This window comes from Neolamprologus multifasciatus, chromosome 8, assembly GCF_963576455.1.
Source record: "Neolamprologus multifasciatus chromosome 8, fNeoMul1.2, whole genome shotgun sequence".
NCBI lineage: Eukaryota > Metazoa > Chordata > Actinopteri > Cichliformes > Cichlidae > Neolamprologus > Neolamprologus multifasciatus.
The window spans coordinates 8,718,525-8,731,935 of NC_140446.1; the positions used below are offsets into that span (position 1 = coordinate 8,718,525).

At 41.5% G+C, this 13,411-nt stretch overlaps 1 protein-coding gene across 1 annotated transcript; it reads right to left on the reverse strand.

Annotated features, from left to right (window-relative positions):
• Window positions 1-200: 200 nt before the first annotated feature.
• LOC146512429 (5-hydroxytryptamine receptor 3E-like) lies at window positions 201-7,122 on the reverse strand. The gene is made up of 11 exons (XM_085169701.1): window positions 6,834-7,122; window positions 5,505-5,570; window positions 3,867-4,024; window positions 3,292-3,336; window positions 3,060-3,169; window positions 2,594-2,763; window positions 2,310-2,470; window positions 1,791-2,001; window positions 1,573-1,692; window positions 1,314-1,408; window positions 201-1,111 (listed from the first exon to the last, which is right to left on the reverse strand). The coding sequence occupies exons 1-11, from the start codon at window positions 6,868-6,870 to the stop codon at window positions 887-889; spliced, it is 1,398 nt and encodes a 465-aa protein (XP_085025827.1). The 5' UTR covers window positions 6,871-7,122; the 3' UTR covers window positions 201-886.
• Window positions 7,123-13,411: the final 6,289 nt, after the last annotated feature.

Here is a 13,411-nt window from a genome sequence, read left to right on the forward strand (position 1 = left end):
TTAATTGAATAAGCGGGAAAGAAATAAATGGAATAAAAGCATATTATTACTATTATTAGTAGTAGTATTTGTGATTTGAAGACAACTAGTAAGAAGGCTAACTAAATATTGACTGATAACTTATGGCAAAGCTGTGTAACTGTTATGTATATGTAACTGAATCAGAACAGTTAAAGCAATATTGAAATGTATTAGCTTTATTTTGTGTAGCATTTTCTCTCTTCTTTTCTTTGCCAAATGAACTTTGTATATTGTTTACATGATCAATTTTTTTTACAAACAACAACAACAAAAGCCAGTGTGAAAATGCCTATAATTACTATAGACAAACTACAACTCTGTTAAGTCTGAAATGTATAATTATGTCAATTACATATGGTTGTATAATTTTAACAATTGTGGCTGAAAAAATTAATAATCCCTTAAATTAAATTTTCTTCTACAACATATTTTCACATGGATACATATTTTAGAATTTGCTGATCCACTGGGATTTTCCCACACAGCCATCTGTTTGGTTTAGAGAGAATGGTTCAAAAAAGACAAAATACCCTGTGAATTGCAGTTATCTGGGAGAAAAAAACTGAAGTACCTTGGGACAGCACATTAAAGTGAAAAAAGCATGTTTAAAAATGCAAATATGATATTATGTAGGTTTGTCCGTAGGCTTTCATTGGACTTATGTTCATCACCCAATAAAATGCAAATATATTGGAATTCATGCAAAGGGACCCAAATGGAGACTTTAGTGATGGTCTTTATAACTAAAATTTAACCTTTTATATAGGCAAAGCAGGAAGTCAACAAGTAACCAATGGAAACTACAGGTATAAAAGAGAGACTAATACATCATATTCATGTTAATGATTGAATATTGTTTTTCAAACTAGTCTTCAACATCGATCCACATTGAAAACATGATTGCTAAGAACACAGTGACTGCTGTCAAATAAAAAATCACAAAATACTTGTTGATTTTTTTAACCATTCTTGTCCAGTAGCCAGACTTCCTGTTGCTGCTGAGTAGAGTCACTGTTTTCCCGGTCTCCCGCAGCTCATCTGACACTTTTTCCAGAGCAAAGGCCACCTCTGTCAGTTTACTGCTGCTACCCTAAAAAAGGAGGTTTTGTAGAAAGGTAATTGACAAGATTTTAGGTCAACTCTTGATTTGACACACTAGTTTGTTTCCACTTTGATTAAATAAAAGTGTTTGCTTCTGATATATATGCTAGGGTTCAGGATAATTCTAGCATAATCCCTTTCAATAGTTTTGATATTATACTTTTTTGAAATTAAATAAAATGAATTCCAACCTTTTGGGTCAGAGATGATACAGACAAAGACACAGATGGTGTTTCCTCAGCAGATACCCCAGAGACAGAGGCACAATTACTGCTTCTCTTTATGTCTGGAGTAAGAGAAACAAAGATAAGTCAAACACAATTAAAATTAACTGGTGGATATAACCTGCCGTTGTGATTATTTAATCTGTGACTAAACACAAATCTGCAAAAGTGGTCGATAGAGTTTAAATCCAAATATTTGTAGAGTGATTGCTATTATCAAGCACACCTTGGATTCCATCTGTCTCATTATCTCGGGCTGCAGAGTCTTTGTCAAGCAGATGCATCACCAAAATTGTCTCCAAGAGGCTGAGCAGCATCAGAGAAAACCCCCCAATGCAGTAGACAGCTGAGGAAAGCAGCCAGCATTAATGTGGATAAATTACTTGATCACTCAGTAGCATGATTTATTCATTAAATGCAGTCAAATACACCACACTTCTTTACCTATAAGTGGAATTCTGTTTGAAGAGCTGGGCAAGAGCTCATTGAGAAGAAGCTGCATCACCGTGACAGCAAGCAGCACAGTGATTTTGAAGCCAAGTTTCTCACCTCCACTGTCTGATACAAGGAAGGAGGCTAAATCCAGAACCAAGAAGAAGAAGACTGGCAGCAAGAAATTAGCAATGTAGAGGACAGACCTCCTCTTCATGGTAATCTGTGAAATAAGGTGGTTAATCATCCTACTTCATACATGTAAAGCTTTATATTTTTTCACCGCTTCAGCTGCACTTTCTCACTCATTTTATAACTCTCTTCTCTCCCACCTACAGCCTGTCTCCACTCCTCCCTGAACTCCATGCAACCTTCTTCTTTCTTCAACTTCTACCATTTAATCCTTGCCTCTGTCTTCATTTGCTTTCTCTTCCTGATATCCAGAGTCATCCTACTCTAAACAAAAACCAGGGTAATGGGTAACAGAACAGCTTTCATGTGTTCTGTGTTTCTGTTTCCAAAAATACTTACAGTGTAGACAACCATAAGCTGATCGAAGTCAAACTCATTGACAGTTGTGTTGGTGACTGACATGTTGACAAAGAGCCACTCATACTGTGTCTGCATAAAGTCACGAGACCACTCCGTGACTGTTTTATTGCTGTTGTCGGGCTGTAACTTTATTTCTGCATCTGAAGTCGAACATAAAAAATTATTGTGAGAAGATCAAGAAGGAAAGAATATATGTTCTGGCATGTGGTAGTGTGTGTTTATGAATTGTTTATGAACATTAACAGAACTTGTTATGTCCTCACCAGAGTACATAATAGACTTGAAGGATATGTTGCACTTCTGAAAGTCAAAGGGGAATTTGTACACGTGCAGCTTGCAGGTGCTCACCACCACCTGGTCATTCCTGTATTCGATCAAACCATCGTGGTTGACGCAGAGATAAGGACTCGGAGAGGCTTTATCCTTCTCTGTCCTGTGTGAGAAGAAATGAGAATTGATTATGTTACCAATGGCAGCATCAAAAAAAGACAAAACAAATACATGACATTTAGTTCTTTTCTTCTCTTTCGGTCACTCCTCCCACGTTATGAGCATTGACAGACTGTAAGCACTAAAAATGCTACTTTTGACTTTTGGCTTCCTGCAAGAATCAAATCAAATGACGTACTGAACAGCAACATCTTAATTACAACCCACCTCAACATAGTCAAGTGGAGAGACTGAGTGGGTCTTTGAGTGTGAGTTTATGCTTATATATTTCAAACTTACATCTCTACAATAGTTATATCGGGCATCCACAAATATGCAGTAGGGATTGTCATATCCTCAATTCCACAGAATTGATTTGGGTCCCACTTAATGTACTCATTTGTCCATTCCTACACAGGGCAATGGGAGGAAAGTGATCAAATCAAGAAAAAAAAATCAAAAGATGTAATTTCAAGCAATTTAAATTTCAACAATACAATGAAAAAAATTGTATTTCTAAGAGAAAACTCACCAAATAAACCCAAATGTAAGAAATTAAGGTCTGGTCAATTTCTCTCTGAAAAAAAGAACAATGTTCATTTAGGTAGCTTCACACTTCAGCTAAAGCATCAGCAAATACATCTCTGTGAATTATTAATGTAGGGTCTACCTTAAAATACAAACCGCCTTGAGGCAACTGTTGTTGTGATTTGGTGCTGTGTAAATAAACGTGAATTAAATTGAATCTCATATTGGGTAAGCTATAAAATTTTCTTTAACCTTTACACTGTTGCTGCTTATCTGCAAGCTGCTTTTCAACCCGACTCCAGCTTCTTGTTTAGTTAATTCAGTTAATTGGCGATTCTAAATTGCCCATAGATTTGAGTGGGAATGGTTGTCAGATTGGTAACCTGTCCAGGCTGTACCCTGCTAATGCCTATGGTATCTGGGATAGGCTCCAGCAGGACTACATGATGGTTTAAATGATTATCTCCTCTTTGGCAGATGGGCTTTTTGCCATTAAGAAACACACACAAACTATTTGGCAATGAAAATATTCATTATCATTCAAAGAACACACACATGCATGTAGCTTAAACAATTTACCATATCCAGGATGGCATGGAGCTTCATTTCAAGCAACACATCTGTATGATGGCTGTTGTTTATAATGGGCCGGCTCATAGTGTACTTAAGACTGTCTTTGCTCAGGTTCAGGTGGTGTACAATCGGCTGAAAATTACAGAGTTTCTCCACTTCATTATCTGAAATGACATCAAAACACATACTATATCAGCGATTTCTTTTATGAGATGAAAAACACAAAGAAACTCCCATTTCTGATTTTCAACAAAAAAAAAAAACAACAAACTTCAGAAGTCTGTTGCTCACCAGACATCATTATTGCTTATTAGCTTTTGGTGTATTTGCAACAGATGAAGTAATACCTCAGAACCTTTTAATCAAACCCTGATATATCCAGTGGCCTTTTGTCACTAAAAGGTCATGATTATGTTTTATTTAATCAATCCTTTAATAAAAATATGTTAAATAGATTGATATTTACAGACATTGATTATTCATTCATTATTTTCTCCATTACATAAAATTATTTGATATTTTAGTATTGCTGATTATTAGATCCTGAGTGAATACTACATCACTTATTGGCATGCTTAGTACTGTGCAAAAGTCTTGAGTCACCATCTTTTCTTTATATTTTGCTAAATAAAAGTGGGCAATAGGTGGAGATACTATTGAAACAACTACAAACATGTGTGAGAATACAGTATATGAGACAAAACCAATTCTAAGAAGCTTGAAAGTCAATAATTTGGTATGACCACCTTTATTCTTCAACACAATCTGGACTCTGTTAGGCAAGTGTTAATGTAATTTCCTCAAGTAGTCTTCAGAAATAGTTATCAGGGCTTCTTGGGGGACATTCAAAGCATTTTGAAGGTTTGCTGCCTTTCAGTCCATTCTCTTTCAAGATGATCCCATACTATCTCAATAAATTTGTGATTTGGGCTCATGAAAGGCAAATCCATGACTCATAGTATCCCTTTTTGTTTCATATCCCTTTTTGTATCCCTTTTTGTATCCCTTTTTGTATCCCTTTTTGTTTCATAACTTGTTTAATATCCAGTTATGCTTTTTCAGCACTGGCAGGATATTCGGCATCATTGCCATGTTGAAAAATGAAGCTGTTGTGTACCAGATTCTTTTCAGATTGCATTGCATGGATCAGAACTAACAGTACTTTTCTCTTCATACTTGACAAGATCCCTAACACCATTCACTGAAATACAGCCATAAACCATAACAAAGCCAATCTTCCACTAAAACCATTCTGATGGGCTTTAGCAAACTGGCAGATTGGACTGAAGGATCAGTTTCATTTTCAAATTTTTCAGATTTTAAGTACACATTGCACACCATGCTGACATATGTCTTTGCCTAATAGCTCTTTAAGAATTCCTTTGTTTGGTGAAAACATTTTTGATGTCCTCAACTGTGTTATCCTGTGTTTTTGTGAGACGCAAGTTGCCTCTTTATTGGCCTTGTCATAGATCAGTAATAAGTGGGCTCACAGAAACAAGAGAACATTTCTCATAAAATAGTTAGGTCCAAAGACTGGACTGAAAATGAGTAAAAAAGCAGTCAAAATAAGGGGTGGTTCAGACTTTTGCACAGAGACAGACAGACAGACAGATATATAGATAGACTATCTTTACTCTGTACCTCTGATAGTGGTTTCATTGATCATCTGTCGATCGTCTTGTAGCTCTGAACTGGAGCCATTTTCACCTGGCATGGAAGAGTACAGTAATTTATGCCTAAAGGTATAAAATATCCAGAAATGTATGTACAGGTTTTAAATAAACATTTGCTCCCAGATGATGTCTTTACAAGGAAAAGCCTTACATATTTCAGCAACACAATCACATATTCAAAAATGTACATATTGTATCTATAACATCATTCATAATAGAATGATAGACAAATCCAGGTGGTGAACTGGCAACCATGCAGACCACACCTTTCACCGAATGAAATATTTGGTGCACCATGGAACATAAAATACAACATAGCAAAGTCAAGACTGTTTATCAGCTAGAATCCCATATTAGACAAAAACAGACAATATTTGTCTCAAAACATTTGAGATGGTTTGCTTCCTGAGGCATAAAATGCTTTGCTGTCACAGTGAAGATCACAACATAGGACCTTAGTTTTGGAATACATCCAGTAGCAGCTTACAGGAACAACTATTCCTTCCTGTGCTTGGACCAGCCATAACCTCTGGCTCCCAGCTATTAACCAAATTCCCAAGGTCCAATTTTATTGCCCTGGCTTCTGTTCCTATTGTTCCACTAATGTGAATAAACAGAATATTTGTTTGTTTTCATCTCAGTGCAAGCTGTGCTCCAGCAGGACTTTTTCTTTTCTTTTCAGTTGCATTTTCAGTTTCTTTAAAAAAAAAATGTCCCTAAAATTTATAGTGAAACTACTCTTTAAGCTGGTTTACTCCAACTGATGTAAGATTTCATACCAAATTAAACATCCATCTATTTTCTTACACATCCAGTTCAGGATGTTGGTGGGGCTGGAGGCTACACTAGCTGACATAGTGCCAGAGTCAGTGTGCATCATACACAAGTCGCCTGACTGCGGTAGTCTATGCACACAGGGAAAAAGACAACATTCACACTCCTACTGCTAATCTGCACATATCATAAGGTGAGCTATTGAAAATGTTGGTATTTATGTACTTTGTGTTGTCCAATAGACCGTTTTCATTATCCCTGTATTGAGGTTGCAGCAGAAATTTTACAGAAAATATCTTTCCGGGTTATCAGAAGGCAGGCAACTTAGTCACCAATATTTATTCATTTTTCAGTCTAAGATGCTGGTTTTAGTAAACTGATTAAATGTGGAATTTAAGCAGCCCCTCTGCTGAAATATGTTTTATCTATGTAAAAACAGTGATGTTAAAAAAATATAATACAACATTTTATTTAAAATGGTCCAAATTGTCATCTGCATTAAATTAGAATGATTTCAGCTTACCCACAAGTAGCAGCAGCAAGAAGAAACCTGCAATCATTGTAGCCTTGAGTGATCAGAGAGCATCTTCACCCTCTCTGCGCTGTTCAGAGATTCTTTCTACTCAATTGATGTCACTGTCCTGCCCTCTTCTAGTGCAGAGCAAATGTAAAGACCAATTGTGTTTCTACCCGCATATCGATCCTAACACAGTGGGATCAGCACACTATGCATCAGCATAACAGCTGATATAACAGCAACTAATAAAAAAATGTTTTAAGTTCAGGCTGCAAAATTAGTAAGTAAAATTAGTAAGCTTCATGTTATTAACCAAACTCTTGATATACAGCCCAAGCCTCTATCATCCTAGCATCAGTCAGGTTGAATAGTTTATTTTCTTGCTTCTTTGGATAAATTTTTTTTAATTGTTTTCTGCCAAAGGTTTCAGATGCTTTTGTTTTTGTTGTTGCTTCATCCATTGTTTTTTTTTTCTTTTAGGAAAATGGACAGTAGGGTTAATCATTAAAAGTGAATGAATCAGACTGACATCAGTTTCATTTAAATCCAAACAGCTGAAGTGCATTAACATTAGCTTTTAATAAAACTAAATAAAAAAAACAATAAACTTCAAGATACAGTGACTAAATTGTCTTTTTGAGCAGATGTTGTCACAGATTTACTTGATTTTTTTTTTCTTATTCTACTACAGAAAAAAAATACATCTTTATTGTTCTGGTCTTCTCTATGAAACTAGAGGACTCTACAGTAATCCAAACACACTTTTGGAGCATTTGTGATATATCCAGACAATAAAGACAATAAATAAAAAGCAATTCATGTTCAGGTGTATTTGTTTAAATAATAATGTAAAAAATGTGTCAGATTGTGTCCTAAAGTTACTGTTATTAAGAGATCTTTGAAAAATATCTAGACAACTGTACATTTCCTTATTAATGTTGGACAGGATGTGGGTTGGAAAGCTCTTAGATTTTCACATATTCATTAACCATGGCAGCACGAGATACCAGTGAGGAGAACAAACACTGTTAAGTGCTCCATTAGAGGAAGTAGAAAGATCCTGTTTGAAAAAAACAAAAAAACAAAAACCAAGTTATTTATAATGAATTTATTGTTGCTGCACTCAGCTCAGATGTCAGTGAACAACAGTTGTTTTTTATGCTAATATTCAGGTTATTCTCCTCCGTGAATCGCAACCTTATCGTGGTGGGGGGGTTTGTGTGTCCCAGGGATCCCAGGGGCTATGTTGTCTGGGGGCTTTTGCCCCTGGTAGGGTCTCCCATGGCAAATTGGTCCTGGGTGAGGGACCAGACAAAGAGCGATTCAGAAGACCCTTATGAAAAGAACACCAAGGGAACAGTTTACCCTGCCCGGGATAGGGTTACCGGGGCCCCGCGGCACCCTCCCCGGGCCTGGCCCGAGGGCGAGCGTCTGGTGGCCGGGCCTTAGTCCATGGGGCCTGGCCGGGCACAGCCTGAAGAGGAGACATGGGCCCATCCTCCCGCAGGCCCACCACCCGCAGGAGGCGCCATAGGGGTCGGGTGCATTGTGTGCCGGGTGGCGGCCAGGAGCGGAGGCCCTGGCGGACTGACCCCCGGCTGCCAAGACTGGCAATAGGGACATGGAATGTCACCTCTCTGGTGGGGAAGGAGCCTGAGTTAGTGCGTGAGGTTGAGAGGTACCGGCTAGATATAGTCGGGCTCACCTCTACGCACGGCTTGGGCTCTGGAACCAGTCTCCTGGAGAGGGGCTGGACTCTGTCTCAGTCTGGAGTTGCCCCTGGTGAGAGGCGGCGGGCTGGGGTGGGTATTCTAATATCCCCTCGGCTTGCTGCCGGTACGTTGGGGTTTTTCCCGGTGGACGAGAGGGTTTGTTCCCTGCGCCTTAGGGTCGGGGAACGGGTCCTGACTGTCATCTGTGCTTATGCGCCGAGTGGCAGTTCGGAGTACCCAGCCTTCTTAGAGTCCCTGGGGGGGGTGCTGGAAGGTGCTCCACCTGGAGACTCTGTTGTCCTGCTGGGAGACTTCAATGCTCACGTGGGTAACGACAGCGAGACCTGGAGGGGCGTGATTGGGAGGAACGGCCTCCCTGATCTGAACCCGAGCGGTGCTTTGTTATTGGACTTCTGTGCTAATCACAGTTTGGCCATAACGAACACCTTGTTCGAACATAAGAGTGTCCAAAAGTGCACGTGGCACCAGGACGCTCTAGGCCGTAGGTCGATGATCGATTTTGTAATCGTATCACCAGACCTGCGACCATATGTTCTGGACACTCGGGTAAAGAGAGGGGCTGAGCTGTCAACTGATCACCACCTGGTGGTGAGTTGGATCAGGTGGCGGGGGAGGACGTTGGACAGACCTGGTGCACCTAAACGCGTAGTGAGGGTGTGCTGGGAACGACTAGCAGAGGCCCCAGTCCGCGAGATCTTCAACGCACACCTCCGGCAGAGCTTCAACAGCATTCCGAGGGAGGCGGGGGACATTGAGTCCGAATGGACCATGTTCAGCGTCTCCATTGCCGAAGCTGCTGCATTGAGCTGCGGCCGCAAGGTGGTTGGTGCCTGCCGTGCTGGTAATCCCCGAACCAAATGGTGGACACCAGAGGTGAAGGGAGCCACCAGGCTGAAGAAGGAGTCCTATCGGGCTTGGTTAGCCTGTGGGACTCCGGAGGCAGCCGACAGGTATCGACAGGCCAAACGGAATGCAGCTTGGACAGTGGCTGAAGCAAAAACTCGGGTGTGGGAGGAGTTCGGAGAGGCCATGGAAAAAGACTTTCGGACTGCCTCGAAGAGATTCTGGCAAACCGTCAGACGTCTCAGGAGGGGAAAGCGGTGCTCTACCTGCACTGTGTATAGTGCTCGCGGAGCGCTGCTGACGTCGACTGAGAAAATTGTCAGGCGGTGGAAGGAATACTTCGAGGACCTCCTTAATCCCACTGACGCGTCTTCCGAGGAGGAAGCAGAGTCTGGGGATGAGGGGAATGACCCGCCAATTTCCGGGGGCGAGGTCACTGAGGCAGTTAAACAACTCCTTGGTGGCAGAGCCCCTGGTGTTGATGAGGTCCGCCCCGAGTTCCTGAAGGCTCTGGACGTTGTAGGGCTGTCCTGGTTGACACGCCTCTGCAATGTTGCGTGGAGATCAGGGGCAGTACCCGTGGACTGGCAGACCGGGGTGGTGGTCCCCATCTTTAAGAAGGGGGACCGGAGGGTGTGTTCCAACTACAGGGGGATCACACTCCTCAGCCTCCCCGGGAAAGTCTATGCCAGGGTGCTGGAAAGGAGAGTTCGTCCGCTAGTCGAACCTCGGATACAGGAGGAACAATGCGGTTTTCGTCCTGGTCGTGGAACACTGGACCAGCTCTTCATCCTCTCGAGGATACTTGAGGGTGCATGGGAGTTTGCCCAACCAGTCTACATGTGTTTTGTGGACTTGGAGAAGGCATTCGACCGTGTCCCTCGGGGTGTCCTGTGGGAGGTGTTGCGGGAGTATGGGGTGTCTGGCCCATTGCTACGGGCCATTCGATCCCTATACAACTGTTGCAAGAGCTTGGTTCGCATTGCCGGCAATAAGTCGGACTCGTTCCTGGTGGGTGATGGGCTCCGCCAGGGCTGCCCTTTGTCACCGGTTCTGTTCATAATTTTTATGGACAGGATTTCGAGGCGCAGCCAAGTGGCGGAGGGCTTTCGCTTTGGTGGCCTCAGAATCTCATCTCTGATTTTTGCGAATGATGTGGTTCTGTTGGCTTCATCGGGTGAGGGCCTCCAGCTCGCACTGAAGCGGTTCGCAGCCGAGTGTGAAGCAGCGGGAATGAGGATCAGCACCTCCAAATCTGAGGCCATGGTTCTCAGCCGGAAAAGGGTGGAGTGCCCACTCCGGGTCGGGGATGAGTTCCTGCCCCAAGTGGAGGAGTTCAAGTATCTCGGGGTCTTGTTCGCGAGTGATGGGAGAAGGGAGCCGGAGATCGACAGACGGATTGGGGCTGCAGCTGCAGTAATGCAGACGCTACACCGGTCCGTCGTGGTGAAGAGGGAGCTGAGTGTAAAAGCGAAGCTCTCAATTTACCGGTCGATCTACGTCCCTACCCTCACCTATGGCCACGAGCTGTGGGTAGTGACCGAAAGAACGAGATCGCGGATACAAGCGGTGGAAATGAGCTTCCTCCGAAGGGTGGCTGGCCTCTCCCTTATAGATAGGGTGAGAAGTTCGGCCATCCGGGAGGGGCTCAGAGTAGAGCCGCTGCTGCTCCACATCGAAAGGAGCCAGTTGAGGTGGTTTGGGCATCTGACAAGGATGCCCCCTGGGCGCCTCCTGGGTGAGGTGTTCCAGGCATGTCCCACCGGGAGGAGGCCCCGGGGCAGACCCAGGACACGCTGGAGAGATTATATCTCTCGGCTGGCCTGGGAACGCCTTGGTGTTCCCCCGGATAAGCTGGAGGAGGTGGCTGGGGAGAGGGAGGTCTGGGCCTCTTTGCTTAGGCTGCTGCCCCCGCGACCCGGCCTCGGATAAAGCGGATGAAGATGGATGGATGGATGGATTCAGGTTATTTACCATCTTTACAAAGCCAAATGCACAAAACTGTATTTTTCAGTGAAACATTACACTTACCTTCAGTTAGGTACCCTAATAGATATACGCAGTACCGTATTCACCACTGGTAAAATTTGTCTGAACAACGAAACATTTCAACACTCTTTAGCATTTTCTTTACTGTATTTTTTGGACCATAAGGCACACTGTCGATGAACGGGTCTGGTGTGATTCATAAGGCGCACTGGATTATGAGGTGCATTAAGTGAAACAAAACAATCAGATAAATCAAACTTTACTCAACTCATTCTTCTTGCTTCCTCCACTTCTGTACCATTGATTCATAAATGTTGATCCCTCACAGTTGCTCTCTTCCCATGTTCTACTGTGTGACTGATAGCCTTGAGTTTGAAATCCACTTCGTAAGCATGTCTCTTAACAGGTGCCATTTGGGATCCTTATACACACACAATACAGTAATAATTGTTGAAGCACAGTACATATCAGGCTCCCGATTGTTAGCCGTAATGTTCCAACAATCCATCAAGTGGTGCGGCTTAAGCACAACCAGAATTCATACATAAAGCGCACCGGATTATAAGGCACACTGTCGAGTTTTGAGAAAATTAAAGGGTTTTAAGTACGCCCTATAGTCTGAAAAATACAGTACTCCGGTTGCTGCCACAAATACACTGAGTTGGCTGTAGCTTTCCAGCTCACAGCCCGACTCCCATGAACAACAACAACACAGACAAACAGCCAACCTTTTTTTGCCGGCGAGTCATGATTACAGATGTCGTGCTGGTGCGCCCATCTCCCCTGCAACAGTAGGGCAGACCACGCCCCACCACATACCCCCATCGTCTGACTGAGGTTGGGGAGCCATCCGACCAAACCTACTCGCTCTGTCCGCTACTCTGCATGTTACAATACAAAACAATACAACTTTATTTATATAGCACATTTTAAAAAAAAACAACGGTACACCAAAGTGCTTTACAATAGAAACAGGGAAATTAAATAAAAGACCACTCAGTGATTCTTGAGATAAGGGACAAAACATGTCCGGTAGATAAAACCCAATTTTGTGGTTAAAAATATGCATACAAGTGTTAACCCAACTGCCTAAAAGACAAACCAAGGCAATGTTTATACAACAAAACTATGATTTTGCATTTTTTATAAATATATATTTATTTTAAATGGTACAATACATTACCAATACCTTAAAAATCCATTGTCCAGAAGCAGGTGTGATAATATTAAAATACAGAAAATTAAAAGTAATGTAAAATTAAACATCATGGCTCTCGTCACTAAGTATTTAAGTAAATACCTTATATAATATCAAAATATGAAATTGAAAATTTATTTTTAAATATTTTTTAAGTGATTAAAATCGTGTCCAGAGTTTTTGTCAACACCATCAGATTTTTTTAAAAGTACAAAAAAATTCAGGAATTAATTTGGGTAGCTTACACTCTGAGGACCCCTTTACCACTTCCTGTTTGATACACATGCCATGAGGTCACTGCTGTGATAATTTTTTTGTTTTTATTTCATTTATTGCACACCTTTCTGATAAAACTCTGTGTCACAACCATAGTGCGTCAACACAAAAGTCGATGTAATCCAATATTTTTTTTTTAATTTTTTAATTTTTTTTACAATTTTTAAATAAACAGCCTAATTTAGGTAGATTGTATAGGCCATAAGCAAATGATGATTTTTGTCTGATGGTGTTGACCCTTTTTCTAATGGTGTTGACAAATGTCACAAAAGTGTGCTATTCACCATTTATATTAAGTTATTTTTTACTAATATTTCAGTCATATTACTTCTTGTGTATTTTACTGATATTTCTGCTTCACAGATGTATCAAATATTATCAAATTTGCCTTATCTTGAATCTCATTGTTTATGTATACATTATTAATCCTGTAGGAAAATGCTTAGTCCTCTGCATTGAACCCATTCACTCAGTGATGCAGTGGGCAGCTACCAATCCAGGATAGCCTCTGTTCGTTGGATTTGAACACCCAACCTTTCAATCAT